Here is a 19,635-nt window from a genome sequence, read left to right as displayed (position 1 = left end):
ATATATATATATATATATATATATATATATATATATATATATATATACTGTGTATCTCATGTATAGATGTATAGGGTTAATTTTTGTTTTATTTATTGACCTCTAAATATGAAAAATATATATATATATTATTGTTTTTATTTATTGTGAATTTTATTGTTTTTTATTGTTTATTTTTTTATCATACTAAACGAACGTTAATTCACCAACCCTAATTTTTACAACAGGCATAATTAACTGTGCTCATTTTTATTAAGTTATTTATTCTTATATATATTTAAATAGTTTTTTTAACTATTAATTGTTTTTTAATCACACTAAAATAACATGTTAAATTGGCAGCCATAATGTCTACCACAGTCATAATTAATTGTCAATTTTTATTTTTTTAAATAGTTTTTTAGCAAATAATTATTTTTGTTAATAATACTACACAAACATGTTAAATTGGCAGCCCTAATTTTGACCAAATTTCTTTTCCCAAGAAATTGAAATGTGGACACTAACCAGCGTTTCGTCCTCCTCTTCAGGACCTGCTTCAGAACTCATCCCCATCCCTCACCTCTGTCTCCAGCACAGTAAACCCCTCTGGGATCGTGGTCCCTGCCGGTTTGCTGCAACAGAACAACGGTGCCATGACCACTATCAACTCTCAGGTGGTCTCAGGTGAGGAGGCCAATCATCAGTCCCTTTCGCTTGCTATCAATTCAGGGATCTCAGCTTTCAGAGAAGCTTTTCTTTCCAAATTCGTGATATCTAATGGAAGCAAATGCGGACTTCCATGTACATTATCTACATTTATATAGCTCTTTCTTTACTAATTTTCTCTCTTTACACAGAACAATACTTTCACATTGTAAATAAAGAACGTCTAATTACTGTGAAATCAAGCTAATTAGCGTCAAAACAAGAACTCCTTGTTCTCCTCTTGAGCCACTCCGAATACCCTTTTGTTTTATTTTGGCGCAGTGAAAGGGAGGTGAAATGGTTTGTTTTTGTGCTGCAGGGTAATTAAGATATGTTTTCAACAGGCAGGTAAAGTGTGTGATAATCGCGCTTCTGTGTCTGACTGATTCCCACAGGTGGGACGCTGTATCAGCCGGTGGCAATGGTTACCTCACAGGGGCAGGTGTTGACCCAGGGGTTACCACAGGGAACCATCCAAATCCAAAACAATCAGGTGAGGGTAACCACTCATGCTCGCAGGGCTGTATCTTCACAACTAATGAAACTCTAGAAATCTGTTGAATTATTTCTAAACTACAGCACCATGTCTACAACACTGAATCGCTGCTGTTGCAAAGAGGCAAAAGACGTTTTCTGACATGATATCCATCCACTTTATATCTTCTATCTATATTAAATATAAAAAAATATAGATTTTTAAAATATACATATTATATAAATATTATTTGTTGTGCATTTACATGGCTTCAGACACTTTTATATATGTTTTATATATTTTGATGCCTGCTAATGATGACTCTTTTTGAGGCCTATTAATTTAGAGCAGCATTGGCCTATTCGTGAAACACAAGCAGAACAAATTTCTGTGTAAATAATTAATAAATCCATTCATGCATTAATTGCCCCATTAAGTGAATGCAACATTCATGTAAGAATGGTTTTACATATTTATTTAAGATTATGATTTTTTCAAATGAATTTATATTAATTTAATTAATATATTTATTAATGTATTTATTCACATATTGAACTCTTGCAGATTAAGCATCTTAAACCTCAGAATGGTGTAAACCAAAAGAAAATAATGAATTTAGAATGCATCCAGTAAAACGCTTTTGCATTTTTGCTTGCCTTACTTTTTTTTCTCCATTCGTTTCATTAAAGCCCAAAATTGGGAAAATAAATAAATCATAAGAAAATTCTAAATTGTTATTATTAAAATATAAAAAAAAAAAATTTATATAATGAACTGCTTTTGTTCCTATGTCATTACCAGTTTTTTTAGAAAATCTATTTTTTTAGAAAAAAATATACATAATTTCTATTACATTAATTAAATTAATTCATTATACTTTTATTATATTTTCTTTATTATTAAATAAAAGAAACAAGTTATTTTAAATGATATATATCTGAATTTATATATACAAATACTATGAATTGCTTTTGTTCCGCTGTCATTACTAGCTTTTTTTTTTTTTTAAACAATTTATATATGCGCATATATACTCTTTTGCTTTTGCTCCTCTTTTATTACTCGCTTTTTTATTGATGAAGTCAAAGTTCAAGCTGATTGGTATTCCACATTAATGCTTGCCGTGTAGTTTACATTTACATTTAGAGTTAGTAAATAAATAGAGTGCAAGTCTAAAAGGGGCACGTTTTTATTATTATGATTTTTTTTTTATAAAGAATTGAATTAGAATAGAGAGTGCTAGAGTTAGAGGCTCAAATAAAGATGGAAGAGATGTGTTTTTAGCCGATTCTTGAAGATGGCTAAGGACTAATCCCTAGTTAAGATCATGATGTTTTTGCTCACTTCAAGTGTGTACAGGATGCAAGTTATTTAGGAATTCTAGAACTGTTAGTTTGTATTTTAACGCCTCAACTATGAGTCAGGTGAGTTGGGGCTTGATAGACAGCTGGAGCCTGTGTGGATATCCAACTTTGGGCCGAGGCGCTTCACTACACGCAGGCTGGGAATAGAGTTCCGCCCGTAGCTACATCTCCGACAAGCTTTCAGTAATAATACCCCTGCATGAAGCCTCCAATTAATTCACCCTGCTTCCTGAATCACACACTTCCACACTGTGTGTGTGTGTGCGCGCGTGCGTGCGTGCGTGTGTGTGTAGAGGAATGGGTAAAGAGCCACATGACACCCAGCTGCAAATGTAATGAGGAGGTTGTTTTTAGAGCTTGATTATTATTTATTTATTTAAAAAATTTCAAAATCAGTGGGGAGCTGCTGCTTTTTATGGCTTTCAGTGGCAATGGTAGCATGAAATTAATTATCCTTATTTTCAAAGTGGAAATGTTAATTTTTCCTTTTTTTCTTTTATTCATTTATTTATTCGCACACGGAGCTCTTGCAGATTATGCATCTTAAACTTCTCTGAAATGTTAATATGCCAGTCTCAGAATGGCGTAAACCGAAAGAAAATAAATAGTTAATTTAGCATGCAACCGTTAAAACTCGCTTGCATTTCCGCTCGCCTTACATTAATCGTACTTCTGAGCGTATAATAAGTTTGAAGAAAAGAGAAAAATTGACTGCATTTTCCGCAGCTCTTTTACTTGATGAAAGGCTTCAGTAAATGTACCCTCCTTGGCTTTAATTTGAGGTATCATTACTCCAATTGCGTTGCTATGGTGACTGAAGGCATTCCTGCCCCTGCCAACGAAATGGTGACTGGCGACTCTCTTTGTTTCCGTGGCAACTACCCCTCCCTCTCCCCCGCTCACTTTCTCGTCTCTCTTCTCTCTTCCTTCCAAGGTGAACCTGGACTTGTCCTCACTCTTGGACGGCGATGACAAGAAATCAAAAAACAAAAGAGGCGTCCTTCCCAAACATGCCACAAACATTATGCGTTCCTGGCTCTTCCAGCATCTCATGGTGAGAAAAAGGAAGTGTTTTCTTCTTACATTATTGCCATACAAACCAAAGAGAGGCTTGGGAGTTTAAAATGCACTTCATTTTAATCATATCTGGTTAGAACTGACATAGATAAATACAAACATGTACATTTACTTATAAAGACTAAAAATAAAGATATACCATTTACATAATACCCTATCATTTATTTTTTGGTTTCCAGCATCCTTATCCTACAGAAGACGAGAAAAGACAGATCGCAGCACAAACAAATCTGACCTTATTACAGGTGAACAACTGGTAAGGACGACTGGTTTGTTGCACTAGTATTTTTACGGTGTAATTCACAGCAAAATGGCGCCATCTAATGGCCACAAACAGAATCACAAAACTTGTTTAATATTTGCATGTAGTATCTAGCAAAAATCCTGGTATATGTCTTATCCGCATCATTTTTCTCTCTCTCCTGTCTTTTGAAAGGTTTATCAATGCCCGCAGGCGTATACTGCAGCCCATGCTGGATGCCAGTAATCCTGACCCTGCTCCCAAAGCCAAGAAGATGAAATCTCAGCACAGACCCACGCAGCGCTTCTGGCCCGACTCCATTGTAGCTGGAGTCCTGCAGACACACGGATCCCACTCCACAAACAATTCAGACAGTATGTAATATGAACACATTCTCTAGTCAAGTCAAGTCAAGTCAAGTCAAGTAACCTTTTTTATGTACCGCTTTATACAATACAGATTGTTTCAAAGCAGCTTTACTGTAATAAACAGGTGATGCAGACCTCATCAAATATGAGACAATTTCAGAATTCAATGACAACAATAGTGTCATTATTCAACTCAAGTCGGTTGGTTTAATTAAGTTCAATAACTACAAATTCATCCATTATAAATATCATTACTCCAATTGCGTTTCTATGGTGACTGAAGTCATTCCTGCCCCTGCCAACGAAATGGTGACTGGCGACTCTCTTTGTTTCCGTGGCAACTACCCCTCCCTCTCCCCCGCTCACTTTCTCGTCTCTCTTCTCTCTTCCTTCCAAGGTGAACCTGGACTTGTCCTCACTCTTGGACGGCGATGACAAGAAATCAAAAAACAAAAGAGGCGTCCTTCCCAAACATGCCACAAACATTATGCGTTCCTGGCTCTTCCAGCATCTCATGGTGAGAATTTCTTCTTTACATGATTGCCCTACAAACCAAAGGGAGGCTTGGGGAGTTTAAAATGCACTTAATTTCAATCATATCTGGTTCTTAATTTCATTAGAACTTACATAGATAAATATAAACATGGACATTTACTCAAAACGACTAAAAATAAAGGTATACCATTTAAATAATATCGTATAATACATTTTTTTGGTTTTCCAGCATCCTTATCCTACAGAAGACGAGAAAAGACAGATCGCAGCACAAACAAATCTGACCTTATTACAGGTGAACAACTGGTAAGAACGAAAGTGTAATTCACAGCAAAATGGCGCCATCTAATGGCCACAAACAAAATCACAAAACTTGTTTGCGATTTACACGTAGTAAATCCTGGTATGTGTCTTATCCGCGTCATTTTTCTCTCTCTCCTGTCTTTTGAAAGGTTTATCAATGCCCGCAGGCGTATACTGCAGCCCATGCTGGATGCCAGTAATCCTGACCCTGCTCCCAAAGCCAAGAAGATGAAATCTCAGCACAGACCCACGCAGCGCTTCTGGCCCGACTCCATTGTAGCTGGAGTCCTGCAGACACACGGATCCCACTCCACAAACAATTCAGACAGTATGTAATATGAACACGTTCTCTAGTCAAGTTTTTTGCGCTTTATATAATACAGATTGTTTCACAGGGAAATAAACAGGATAATAAGAGTATCAATAATGCAAACTTCATCAAATATGAGACAAATTCAGAATTCTGTAAAGCAGCTCTAAAAAGACAATAGTGCCATTATTCAACTCAAGTCGGTTGGTTCAGTTCAATAACTGCAAAGTTCATCTGTTCTGAAACGAGTTCAATTCAGCTATACAAAGTTCTACAGAAGACAATAGTATCAGTTGTTTCAGTTCAGTTGAATTCAGTTCTTTAATGGCAGATAGTATGCTAAATATTAATTGTAAAATAATTAATTTAGAGGTTTTAAACCATCAATTACTCTTCTATCAGAGTTAAATATATAAAATTCACTTTATAAATTTTCATGACTTTTCCCTGAGATTGTAATTATTTCTGTCACTTTTTCAGGCTTGAAATGGAATGGAAATGATAGTTTATGTAGTGAACACGTTAAACATAATACATTATAGTTTACATATAATACATTATATTTATCATATATATATAGATATACACTACCATTCAAAAGGTTGAGTTAAAAAAATTAAATAAATTAGTGCTTTTATTCAACAAGGATACATTAAAGTGATTTAGTGCATTAAGGTGAAAATATGAAAGAAATATTTTATTTATAATTTCATTCATAATGTTACAAGATTTCTATTTCAAATAAATGCTGTCTTTTGAAATTCCTATTTACGAAAGAATCCAGAAAAATATGAAAAGCCAGTTTCCTGAAAAATATTAAAGCAGCAGAACTGTTTTCAACATTGCTAATAATAATAAATGTTCAGCATGTTAAAATAATTTCTGAAGGGTCATGTGACTGGAGTAATGGCCGCTGGAAAACCAGCTTTTAAATAACAAGAAAAAATTACATTGTAATATATTTTAAAATAGAAAACAGTTATATTTTGCAGTATTACATTTTTACAGTATATTTTTGATTAAACAAAAACAGCCTTGGTGAGCAATAACATAAAGCATTTTACCAGTTTTATTTTAAATGGATGAGTGTTACTGACAGTTTACAATAATACCTGTTAGTTAAAAAGACGTGTTTGTGTTTCTGTGTGTATGTTTGTCAGATTCTCTTGGCATGGACGGCCTGCAGTCTCTGTCCTCAGACACCGCCACACTGGCGATGCAGCAAGCCATGCTGGGAGGAAATGAGGATTCCATGGACGGCACAGAGGAGGAGGACGATGAAGAGGAGGAAGAGGAGGGAATCGACGAGGAGGAAGACGAAGAAGAAGATGAAGAAATCGAGGGAGGCAGACAGATGGCTCGGAGAGATCTGGGCCTCAACCACAACGAAGGACTTGAATAAAAGATCAGATAGACGAAAATGTCAAAATTTACTTAACTCCTACTCATCCCCATGGCAACACATCTCAACACCTGAAGGTTTCCAGTGGACACTAAGTGCTGTGGAACATCCAATCAGAATGAAGAGGAGGGGCCTGTTATGGACTCGATGAATGAATAAAATTCATGTTAAAGTGAGAATTCGAAGGAGGACAGAAGAACATTGTACTGTATATTGGGCCGTTAGCCAAGCTCTCATGCATATAATCCATTTAAGCCTTACTTTGTTTAACATGTCTCTTTGGTTCTCAGGTGTCTTAGCATGACATAATGTCTACCCTCTTACAGTCATATTGATAACCATGCAATGAGTGGATGTTTTAGGCATGTTTCTTTCTTTCTTTTGTATTTTTATTTTTGTAGTTAATGAAATATTCAGTCTTCGAAGATTAAAAAAGAAATGCCTGACAGCACAATGTATGTACATTTAATAGTGATGCATTTTACCCAGACACTTCATATTTATTTTCCAAACTGTCAAAAGGCAGTGGCACAATCAACAAGGATGCTGTCCGCTGAAAAAAACATCAGCCTGGTTCAAAACAAACGCATGTTGGGAGACTCGACGCAGAGTGCCAAGCATCTCTTACACGTACAGAACAAATCTCTTGTGCCCTTCTGAAACCGCAGGACCTACAAATGACGTTTACTGAAGAACACTGCAGGAAAAAAAGAGACCTATTTACAGGTGCGTATCACACCCTGAAACGCCCCTCTTTATTTTATGTGAAGGACGAAACAAAAACTGTGAAGATATTTCTGAGCTTTTCGGCTTACTGTGTCTACAGATTTAATCACCTGTTTCTGATGTGATGTTTAGAAAAGACAGGATGTTTCTGAATGTTATTGCAGTTGGTCTTTGTGAAGTACATGTTTCTCATTATCCTTTTCTTGGTTGTTTTTTTAAATGGTTCTTCCAGAGCAAGTGATGATGGGAGCTTTTTAATGATTTGTTTGTATACATTGTTGTCATAATCTATTGTGTTTCAGTAGCTCATTTTTGATAATTAAAAACTATGACTCTAGTGGACCTGGGTGTCATTTTGCAAACTAATATACAGTATAGCTACTACAAATGAATACATGTATACTTTTCGCTAAATGATCAAATGATCACCATTAAAAAAATTAAAAACATTCTTCATTGAAATTAAGATAAAATAAAATAAAGAAAACTAATATTGGATGACAAAAAATAAAAAAGGTGAAACACTAAACTAGAACTGAAATAAAAAAAATACAAATATAAAAAATAGCTATAATAAAACCCAATAATTCAAGATATTAATAAAAAAAAACATGGTATATAAACAATGCAAAAATAACTGCTTTGTTGTGACAAAAGAGAAATATATATATATATATATATATACTATAACTAGATCTTATAGTGCATGAATATTGTCTTGTGTTATTTATTTATTTATTTATTATAACTTTTAGATTTAGTTGTCCAAAATCATAATATTCACAAGCATAGTTGTCCGTATTGGTTTAGGGGCAACACAACAATTGCAGTATCAATATCTATAGACCCAAGGCCTGGACAATTACTTAAACCACAGTGTTACTCTGGTCATAATTTTTGTAACCTAAATAACTATAACCTCAAGCTCTAGCTGTGAATAAAAATAAAACCTCATGATTTCCTGCAAGGATTTTTTAAAAACCTATTCAAGGCCACTGGCAACTGCCGAAGTCTCCACTATTTTTCCATATGTGAATATTTTTGGGTGACTTTAGATGTTATAAAACACCTTCATATGAGCAGACAACTATGGTGTCATGTGTAGGTGTTTAATTCATGTGGCCAATTCTGGATGTTTACTTAGATTGCAAACTCCTCAGTCTGAATGTTCGCATAGGTTTCTATAAAAGTTATGCCTAAAAGCTGCACAGTACGTTCAAATAAACATCTTCTGGGCATGAATGGGTTAAACAACAATCTAAGCAGCTCTAAACTTTGTGAAGGTCTGTATGCATCTGAAATAAGAGTGTTTGTGGATTCTTGTACATGCACTCTTGAGCATGGCTTCTCAGGCAGGGCTGTTCTGGGCAGGAGAATATAAATAACCTGGGAAATGACAGAGGCAAGAAAAGCCACATAACTGGGTACATTTGAAGTGGATTGGTGCCACAGGGCTGATGAGCATGTTAGGGAATTCAGTAGATCTGCCGTCCATCTCCACCCTCTCTCTGCTTTTGCCCCAGCAGGCTTAAAAGTCCTCTCTAACTCTTTTAACCCTGTAAACCAGCCCAGTATAGCCTCTCATTTCGCTCAGACCTCCTCCAGTACATAAGATCCACGCCAGCATCCCTCTCCTCTCCAGCCTCAGGACCAGTTTACTGCTGGATTGATCCACAATACATTCCTCCACTGGACAAGGAATTCATAAGGTATTGTAATTGCTAAGTTTTTTTTTTCCCACACTTAATATAGGCCTATTAACACTGCATCATTCTAAACCATAGATTAAAATTTAAAAGCTTCATACTTTACAGCCTTAAACATGGGGTTAGAAATTAATCCAGGATATTCCAGGTTTCACACTGTACATTTGTAAACAACAGGTTAATGTTTTTATTTGTATGTTTTGCACTTTTTTATATATATATTTTCCGTGTCAGTAGCATTGAATTGAAGGATTACAGGACGCTACCTGTTTAACATTCGAATTAATTTATTAAATTCTTATTTGCATATTGATTTGACAAATACATCAACGCATGTGTCACTGTTGTTGGGTTTAAAGTGCCCCTATTATGGGTAATGAAAGGTTCATATTTTGGTTTTGGGAGTCCCCAACAACAGGTTGACATGCATGCAAGGTCAAAAAACACTTTCATTGTCTTATAATATGCATTTATTTTTACCTTACTTGCTCAGCGACTCCCAAACGATTCGCTCAACGACGATTCATTTTCCAAACCCCTCCTTTGCATGACGCTAATCTGCAGTGATTGGTCTGATTGGATCATGCCTGTAATGTAATGCCTGCCTGAGGGCAGTGCTGCTTTGTGTTAGGGATGGGCGATACCACTTATTTTGTTTTCGATACGATACCGATATTTTTCAAGGCAGTATCGTCGATATCGATACCGAAAACCAGTCATTATCTGGTGTGGGATTGGTTCTGTCTTGCAACATTTGCGTGTGTTCAGATGAGCAGGAAAATAGTTTTATCCTACACAATTACTTGCGAACAAAGGTTATTCATCCAATTCAATGCATTTGCACGCATTATTATTATTATTTTAAATAAACAAAATCACTGGTAAATAAAACACACCTTAGTATCGATATTTTTAGTTTGAGTATTGATACTTTCGATACTCGCGTCAGTATCGATATATCGATACTTAGGATCGATACGCCCATCCCTACTTTGTGTACAGCCGTTACCGGGGAAACAGCTATTTTACCACTCCAAAAGCGGCACCTAGTGGCAATGAATTTGCATTTTTATTCAGACCAATGCGAAAAGACCAACAAGTGGGCGGGCAATATGCTAATGACATCAACATGAAACGCTTGGGATTCGTTTTAAAAACTACTCGTTTCAATGATTCAGAGTCAACTCTTTTGAGTGACATACTTTTTATACAATAACTTTATACATGGTGCACTCTCAGATTTAAAACTCTGCAGGATGTTTTCATTCTCTTAGAGCTGTGTTACACACTGCATGAAAGGTAATTTTCAAAAATACGTAATAGGGGCACTTTAAATTCCTTCCTTACTTTCTAATTTGTCCTGAATAGATTTTCGGACCACAATTGTAAGAACAAAACTCTTAGTCACTCCAATTACATTTACATTTACATTTAGACATTTAGCAGACGCTTTTATCCAAAGCGACTAACTTATGAGGACAATGGAAACAATCATAATCAACAAAAGAGCAATGATATGCAAGTGCTATAACAAGTCTCAGTTAGCTTAATGCAGTACACGTAGCAAGTTAAAAAAAAAAATCATATAATAAATAAAAAGAACCCCCCCCCAACTGTACAAAGCTTATGAATATTTAATGAGGTAAACGCTATTCTATTTTTGATTGGTTGTTTGATGCTACGGAGAATCGTTTCAGGGTAGGCCTATTCCATGGTCAAAAATCGGCGTTAAAACAGTGTCAAACTTTTCTTTACTCGGGGTTAAAACGGGTTAAAAAGACGATAATTCTGATTCGTACGCAGTGTGTAAAAAGCACAATATTGTGTTATATAATAATCAAACACTTGTGTTAAAGTGGCAGTACATCAATGGTTTGGTTAATGCGAACTCGGATAGCTGCTAACGTATTTAATGGAAGACATAATTACTGTTTAATGGAATAATTTCATGGAAGGCATAAGTTGGTACTTTATCTTGTAAGTAAGACTAATCATTCATTATATGTCTTCTTGTATCTCTTGCTATTAAACCATATCATCAAAGTGCTATTTAATAAGTTAAGTTGTGCCTTATACATTCATATTGATGTTAATGGACATATTTTATGTAAAATGTTCATATGAATGACAGCACAGATGATTAAACCAAGAAACTTTTAACCAGAAAAATATTTTTGGTCTTTTCTGTTGCCATCCACAGTTGCTAGCATGTCTATCGCCAACACGGCCGCCCAGGCGATGCTCTCTGATGCCCTGCTGAGGGACAGTAATGGGGACAATCGCATTCGACACCTGGAGCTGGATTTGCCATTGGATAAAGTCATCAAGTTTGTTTCTGTGGGCCTGCCGCTCCTTCTGGTGTCCATGGCCTTTGCCAGAGAGATTTCTATCGGTTAGCAGCTCTTTTCTTCTCCCTAGTGTCTGTGCGAGAATCACAGGACATCAGAGCAGCACTGGCACTGCAGTAATTTCATAAACCCTTGAGTTAATTGACTGACCATTAGCTTGAGGGCTGGGCTGATGGAACGCTGGATGTAATTGGTGTTCATCTGAGGTGACAGTACTATCTGCACTGCTTAGGAAGGATAGCCGTGGTGCAATATGAGAATTAAGCATCTGCTAATGATTATTAGCAATTTATATGACATTGCAAACCAACTGGAGTTGCTTTCAGGGGAGAAATCTTTAGTGACTGGTATGGGTGCCAATTGCTGGCTATAAATGCCACTAAATTGAGCTTTCCTGCCAACAGTGCATTGGAGAGAACTGCCGGTTTTGTGTAGGCAGTTGACTTTGAGGTTGCAATCAGTTCCTCTGGAGCTGGTCTGCAATCAGCTCACACAGATGTTAATTGGCATGAGGATGATTAAGAGAGACGTGTAGAGATGACAAGGGTCTGTAATTACAGTCAGTCTGCTCTTTCCCGGTTCTATTTCAGACTAACGAGAAGATATGCTAATTAAAGTGAGACGTGCAAGGCAAGCAGACTGATTCTCCCTGCTTCTGATAGTGGTCTGACAACACTCAGGTTATTGGTTAGGATACATCAACACAAACTTTACAGTGGAAGGAAAATTGTGTCACATGCTAATGCAGTTTGCGCAAAAAAAAGAAGAAGAAGAAGGCAGAATAAATATATTAGGATCAAAAAGTCACCTAGCAAACTTTTTTTTATTTATTTAATACAATTTTTATTATATTATCAACATTACAAAAACCAGATGATCATGTTATCTAGCAAGACTTAAGTATGATCCAAAAGGCATTTTGAAAACCATGACCAAAGTAGTTCACATGATTACATGACCAATGTCACAAATGTATATATTTAGATTTTATATTTATATATATGTATTTAGATGTTTCATATATTTATAGTTAATAATTTATTTATTTCATATTATATAATATGTAATATATGTATTATATACTGTATAATTTAACTGTATAATATATGTGTAACATTCAGATAGATAGATAGATGTAATATTAATAACTATTACATATAATTTCATAGTTTTTGTTGTACATTTTCATTTCCAGGTTTAAATGAATAAGAAAAGCAGTCTGGTGTATTTCTTATTAATATAATAACATAACTTCAGTTACTTCAAAATCCTCCAAAATCTTTAGCCATTTATGTGTATTAATCAATATAAAAATATATTACATTTCATTTTGATTTTCAGTGTGGTCTCAAAGTTTTTGAGCCCACTGTATATTTACTGGCATAAATAGATTAAGATGGAAGCTTTTAGGAAACTCAGATGTCTATGAATATCTCTCCTGGTTTTGGTATCATATAATTTGCAGAGATGTCCGTGGGTTGGGGCATGTTGTGTTCAGTCAGTAAATTGGAGGCTGACTGTAGGTTTTGGAGGGTGACACAGATGTTTAAGTGGCCCATATAAAGTAGGGCTTGGCCTCCTCTCAGCAGCTGGGTCACACCCTCTCGCCCAGGCAGCAAAACTCTCCACAGAAGGGTGTTTCCTGCCTGCCTTTGTGGTTTCACCATCTGTATCCCTGGAAAAGATCTAGTGCTATTACAGACATGCCACCCAGATTCTCCACTTATACAGCATCAAGTGATGCTAGAATACTGTGATTTTGTCTCAGCATGTTCATTTTCTCTGTTTCTCCTCCCAGGCCCACAGATTAGCTGCTTTCCACCCAACAACTTCACAATAAAGCAGGCAGCGTATGTGGATACGTACTGCTGGGACTCTCTCATGCACCATGAGTTTGACACAGATGGGAACTTTGAAGAACGTTCACTGTGGGTACATAAAGTGAGTAAAAACATTCAGAAAATACATCACAAATGGACAGTGATGTATTTTTTCCTAGACAGTGTCATAAAATAGAAAGCAATTGGAAACATTGTTTTTTTCTCTTGATTTTCAAGAAAAAAAAAACAGTGATTTTACATGGAGTTTTAGAAGATATCTGAAGCTAAATCTATTCCAGTCTGCAGTCTAAAGCCACAAGTTTAAATATGAACCTGAATGTTATATGAAAAATCAGTTTTATGGCTCTGAATTTTACTTTTTCAACAATTATCTAATTTGTGTCCATTTTAATTATATCATACATTTGAGACAAATCTGAGAGATTAATACTTCTAAGAAGTTGTATAAATAAATAAATGTATTATTTTTATTGAATAAGTAAATAAACCTTAATACAAATATTATAACTAAATATTTTATTTAATAAGCAAATGAATATTATTAAATAAATAATATATTTATTTTATTTATTACATACATATTAATACAAATATTAAAAGTAATATTTAACAAATAAATTCATATAAATAAATAAATACTTGTTACTATTGAACTCAATGGTAAAATCTACAGTAAACCGTTTTTCTCATGATGGAACTGGTTATGGTTTTGCTTGTGCAGATGTTTCCATACTCCTTATTGGTCATGGCCATGATGATGTACCTGCCGGCTCTGATCTGGCGGTATCTGGCCGTGCCCAGCCTGACCTCTGACCTGTTCTTCATCATCGATGAGCTGGACAAGTCTTACAACCGCTCTGTCCGCCTGGCTCAAAGCATCCTGGACCTAAAACAGCACTCAGAAAACCCACTGCAGTTTCAGACTGAGCTTGAGAGGTATCTGCAAATCTGGACATTTTTTTTTTACATCTTTTGTTTTTCAATTATTAAACATGAAATCCTTTTATTTTTCTCTTTTTAGAGCCAAACGCAAGCGTTACTTTGAGTACCCCCTGCTGGAGAGATACATGCAGTGCAAGCATGGCTCCTACTTCCTGGTCAGCATGCTCTTCCTGCGAGGCTTCCTGCTCCTGACCTTCATGTCCACCTCGTGCCTATACCTGATCTACTTCCACCTCTCTGCCTTTCTACAAGACGAATTCAGCTGCTTCGTGCGCACCGGCCTTCTCCGTGACCAGCCCTGGGTGCCTGAGCTAGTTCAGTGTAAAATGACTGGCCTGCTTGTGTTCCAGGTCATTAGCGTAGCTAACGGTGCCGTCTATGTGCTGCTAGCTCCTATTGTTCTCTTTAGCCTGCTGCGTTTGTTCTGTTGGGACACAACCTTCCTCTCCCTTTACGAGGTGCTGCCCGGATTGGGGCTCATGAGCAGTCAGAAACTGGGCTGCCCGCTTAACGATCTCAACGTGCTGCTTCTCTTTCTGCGCGCCAACGTAGCGCAGCTGCGATCGTACAGCCGCCTGAGGGCCGTTTGCTCCCTCGCACCTCCTCGGCTGGAGGGTGCTAAGGGCGCGCTGATGGGGGAGCAGGCTGAGGAGGCTGCGGAGGCCGCCGAGGAGCTCGAGGAGGAGATTAGAGAGGCCAGAGAGGAGGGCAAACTCAATCTAGTAGACATCATGACTGTGCTGGGAGCAGCCAGAGGAAACGCAGTGAACTGTCCAGAGCAGCGCCCTCTTGTGGAACAAGACATGACGCTTGGTACAGTCACTCTCATCTATATACTTAAACGCATCCTGCTCGTTGCCGTTTTTGTGGCTGTCATATGGGATGTTCAGAAAATCATCAAAGTGACTTAAATTTATGATATATGGTGTTGGAAATCATTTGTGTCCCGACTGAATGTGTGAAAATCTTTTTATGTTAAGAGATAATATGCAAAAAAATTACCCATTTATAGCATTTAAATATGAGTCTGCTTCTCAAAGCACATTGGGTTTTTGTTTCTTAAAAAATGTGGCTAATATTTTTGATAACCTGTTTTACTGAATTCCACATTTAAAATCGGTGAAAAAAGTCTAATAGGCCTAATTCATACAACTTTTCTGGAAGGCTGGGCAATCGTTGCTAATATATCTAATATATATTACAAAAAATGTACATATAAGGCAATTTTATCTGTTCTAATGGAGGCTTTAAAAAATTCTTCATAAGTTCTAGCAGCTGCATTGTGCACTTTATTTTTCACACTTAACATCAGGTTTTCACCCAAAATGTATGCCCCTAACAGCACTCTCTGTCTCTTTACAGAGCCTAACCACCAGGGGTACCATGAATTGAAGGAGACTACAACATGTTGTTTTGCCTAAAGCACCAGCCAATGGACTGAAGCAGCACTGTCAGACTCTAGACTAGAGGGCCCTGTAGAACAGCGAAACCTCTGAGATGAAATAAAGATGAAGATAGACTAGAACATCCAATAGCTAAAACTCCTCCATTATAGTCCAGAATCAAACAAATCTGGATTTAAAATAATTTTAATGGATTTCTTACACAAAGCACCTCAGGAATAAGAACTTAAAGTCAGTACTGACAAATTTGAAAAGCCTCCAATAGTTAGCCTTCTTAAACTTCAGCATTTTTATCTTTATTTATTCTTTTCATTCTTATTATCTGATGTTTGTGGATTCCATGCTTCTTTGAAAACTGGATGCTTTACTTGACCTTTTGTTCTCTTTTGTAAGTATAGTGAAATAAAAATTGTTTGTATTTGTGCGTTGTTTGTTCATTTCCACATTACTGTTCAAAAGATTGAGGTCAGAAGAAAAATTATTTTTCAAAGAATTCTGAAGAATAAATATATCATGCTTTCCAAAAAAGGAAGGTATTAGTTTTTATATATAATAGTTTCTTGAGCACCAAATCAGCATATAAGGATCATGTGACTGCAGTAATGGCTGCTAAAAATGTAACTTTGCCATCACAGGAATAAATTACATTTCAAAATATATTACAATAGAAAATAGTTATTTTAAATTGTAATAATATTTAACAATATTACTGTTTTTACTGTCATTTTTAATTTAATTAAATTTTTACTGTTATTTTGACCAAATAAATGGTGAGCATAAGAGACTTCTTTCAAAAACATAAAAAATCTTACCTACCCCAAACGTTAAAAACTATTATATATTTTCCATAATACATATTTTTCATTAAATTAAATATAAGACTACATAAACTGAGTATAATCACGTTTTTATACCTACAGAATAGCATGACTTGTGCACTCTTCTCCTGTACCTTAGAGAGAAATATCACCTTCTCCTATGAGAATTAACTTGTCCCATAATTGTCAGACTTTCTCAAGTTTCTATTCCCATGAGAACTATCAGTAGAGCATGGCTCCGTATCTTATGTTTTAAAGATGTTACTTTCCCCCTTCTTCAATGTGAAGTTTTACTGTATCTGCTTAAAGGTTCACACATCCAAGCACTGAAAATGTGGGTTTGACGTATTGGGAGCGCTAAACTGAAAATACAGTACATCCATCTAAAAGACAATACGTTTGCGAGACATTCCTGTCAAGATTTTGAAGAATTATATATATAGAATTATATATATAACAAATTACCATTAGGCAGTACACAAAACCTGAAATATTTTGTATATTGTGGATAAATTGAGTGAGTTCTTTCTTCCAAATTAAATTCCAGTATCAAATTTTTCACTACAGCTAAAACACACCAAAGGCCAACTGTGTTTTCAGGATTAGAATATTGTTCTTAAACATCAGGTTGAGGCAAGTTATCACACTTTAAGGAACAGACATTGACTTTCAAAAATAGCCCCAAGTATTCAGTGGAGTAAAAGCCCAGCGTCCCTTACACCATTTACTATCATCGGCCTCTTCCTATTCTTGCTGTGGCTCGTTGAAAGTCTGTTTGGAGAGATGCTACCTTGTTCCCATGCCCAGTCCATCTGCTGCCCTCTCTGCGTGAGATCCATTTGCTCAGCACCAATGTTTGATCTCAAAGACACTTTATTCTCACAGTATGGCCACAGACAGAACCCGAGGAGGGCAATAGGCAAAACAGTCTGGATCTTATTGAGCAAGTGTAAATTAGATGCTAGTCGTTTGAATCTAATAAACAATTTCAAATCAGGCATGAAAGGGGGTCACAGCTGTGCATTTTTGCTTTACATTCAGTAGCTTAAACAAGAGCCACACTTCAAAGATCTACACTGAAAGGCTTTCTTGCAGCGTCATATACAAGGACAACAATTTGAGGCGGTTTTATTTACTGTAGCACTGATGGAGAGAAGGGGTCACTTGAGTAACACACCATTTATACCAACTTTGGTGACGCACAACGGTTTGCCCTGTGATCAGAGTTGAGTTAATGAGCCTGCTAAAAGCCAGGAGAAACTCAATTAGTTTGATGGAGTACTGAACAGCAACTAGTAAATCAGCTCTATAAGAGAAGCCTGAAAGGGCAAAAACAGAAACGCTAATTGGAAAGTCATTAGGCCTTTGGTCTTTATGCTACAGGTATGTGGCCCACTCATGAATATGAAACAGATAGGACTGGAAAGCATAAAAGGCCTTGATTCCTCAGACCTTTATAACGTTGATATTCTGTATTTGGTCCGTTCTAAATGGGATTTTAAGCTTGAAACTTGAAAAAAATAAAATAAAATACAGACTATGTCCACATGAGGGCAGGATTTAGTTATATATTAAATTTAGGCTACTTCAGATCAACAGAACTTAATAAATAATATTTTAGCACATAGGCACATAGCCTTCAAAGACAAGAAGTGTAGGATACATAAATGCAATTTAAAGGACGTTTGGGTGAATTCAGGTAAATAAATTGGGACACCACTGAGATGATGGAATAACCTGAATTCACCCTAATAATTTTATAAGATGAATTATGGCTGTAACACCCTAATTTATTTAGATGTTATGCCAGGATTGGTAAGAGCCACGTGACTACCTAATTACGTCATGACGTAAAAGGCAATAGGCCTATACAGGTATGTATTACATATATGTATGTATTATTCCAATGAAATATTAATTGATATTTAAATGCATTTTCCTTGTTGGCCTACAATTTTTATTTTGATTACATTCCCCACAGACAAGAACAAATGACCAGGGTACAATTTCTTCCAGAAGACTATACAGCACCTTTTTTGGAAAAGACTTAAAATATTACAACAAGGCTTAAAATAGTTGACATGAATATAGAGTTTTTGAATAATGAATGGTTTTTATGTCCGCAATGACATTTTTGTGTAGTGTGTAGCCTAGGCCTATTTGTATTTTTGTGTAAGCTGTAGGCCCATACTCTGTTCTACTTAATGAGAACCGATTCCAGTCGCAATTCTAGTTTTTCTAGGAGCTTCATGTGGCTCGTGCTATACAGTAAGTTTGTTTGATAAAGACCAGCGAAGGCCTGCAGGTGCATGATCGTAGCGAACATCGTTGTCGGCTTTAAGGTAAGGCAGACTTTTAAAAAGTTCCAACTGTTTTAATTTGACACAAAGGCTTAAAAACGCAGTGCTCATGAAGCAAGATGCAAATAAACAGCCAGATGTGTCGCCTTTGTCACATTTGTTTACGAACGCGTCCTGTGTGAATGGCTCATTATGATAGGCCTATATGATATCTATAATAAATAACAATTAACATAACATTTAGAAGTATCTTAAAAGAAATCTCAGTTCATAATCTTCTTAGACATTTTAGGGAAGTGTTAGCGAAAAGGGGACAGACTAGGAAGACAACAACTGTGCACTTGAGAAGTTTATTGTATTAGAATAGATTTATTTAATAATTAAATGAACAGCGTTGGGGAAGCTACTCTGAAACTGTAGCTTGATAAGCTACAAGCTACTCAGAAGTTAAAAACGAAGCATGTCATTTTCATTTTTAATTTAGTTGCAGTTCAATGTATCTGGCATTGTTCACGGATGTCTTTGCATTCTTGCTTTTCCTCACAGTAGCATGAAAGAATATGCTAGTTCATACATATACCATACTACATTTACCACAAGTTGCACAAACCGAAGTGTCTTACTGTTGAATTCGAAGATAATAACAGTTTTAACTAAATATTAACTGTTCAACTAGAATTCTGTCAGGACCACTATCGTCAGAATGATTGACACTTAGCATACAGTTTGGTTTGGCCGTATGGTTCTGTTCTGTTGAAAAAACTCCCTGCCCATCCATACAGCTTGTCATGAATGAGCAGGGAGAGCAGCAATATTAACCCCCCCAACA

General features: G+C 36.1%; 2 protein-coding genes across 2 annotated transcripts in view; both read left to right on the top strand.

Annotated features, from left to right (window-relative positions):
* The window catches only part of LOC107686111 (homeobox protein PKNOX2-like), a 63,396-nt gene extending 55,604 nt beyond the window's left edge, over positions 1-7,792 (top strand). The window contains exons 6-11 of the mRNA XM_016482960.1: positions 531-666; positions 1,083-1,180; positions 3,461-3,580; positions 3,783-3,859; positions 4,040-4,218; positions 6,481-7,792. Coding sequence (XP_016338446.1) covers positions 531-666; positions 1,083-1,180; positions 3,461-3,580; positions 3,783-3,859; positions 4,040-4,218; positions 6,481-6,722 — 852 coding nt within the window. The 3' untranslated portion in view covers positions 6,723-7,792. The remainder of the gene's footprint in view (positions 1-530; positions 667-1,082; positions 1,181-3,460; positions 3,581-3,782; positions 3,860-4,039; positions 4,219-6,480) is intronic.
* Positions 7,793-9,097: 1,305 nt separating this feature from the next.
* LOC107686209 (pannexin-3-like) lies at positions 9,098-15,893 on the top strand. The gene is made up of 6 exons (XM_016483116.1): positions 9,098-9,157; positions 11,355-11,546; positions 13,301-13,443; positions 14,065-14,279; positions 14,365-15,098; positions 15,648-15,893. The coding sequence occupies exons 2-6, from the start codon at positions 11,363-11,365 to the stop codon at positions 15,704-15,706; spliced, it is 1,335 nt and encodes a 444-aa protein (XP_016338602.1). The 5' UTR covers positions 9,098-9,157; positions 11,355-11,362; the 3' UTR covers positions 15,707-15,893.
* The last annotated feature ends 3,742 nt before the right edge of the window (positions 15,894-19,635 follow it).

This window comes from Sinocyclocheilus anshuiensis, unplaced genomic scaffold (assembly GCF_001515605.1).
Source record: "Sinocyclocheilus anshuiensis isolate Anshui unplaced genomic scaffold, SAMN03320099.WGS_v1.1 scaffold437, whole genome shotgun sequence".
NCBI lineage: Eukaryota > Metazoa > Chordata > Actinopteri > Cypriniformes > Cyprinidae > Sinocyclocheilus > Sinocyclocheilus anshuiensis.
This window is presented reverse-complemented; position numbering and strand designations above follow the sequence as displayed.

What these genes read in the sequence shown, in the direction of transcription:
- LOC107686209 (XM_016483116.1), top strand. Translation starts at nt 11,363, where the DNA reads ATGTCTATCGCCAACACGGCCGCCCAGGCGATGCTCTCTGATGCCCTG. An exon ending in TGCCAGAGAGATTTCTATCG is followed by an intron (nt 11,547 to 13,300) that starts GTTAGCAGCTCT and finishes TTCTCCTCCCAG; the next exon opens with GCCCACAGATTAGCTGCTTT. An exon ending in TTTCAGACTGAGCTTGAGAG is followed by an intron (nt 14,280 to 14,364) that starts GTATCTGCAAAT and finishes TTCTCTTTTTAG; the next exon opens with AGCCAAACGCAAGCGTTACT.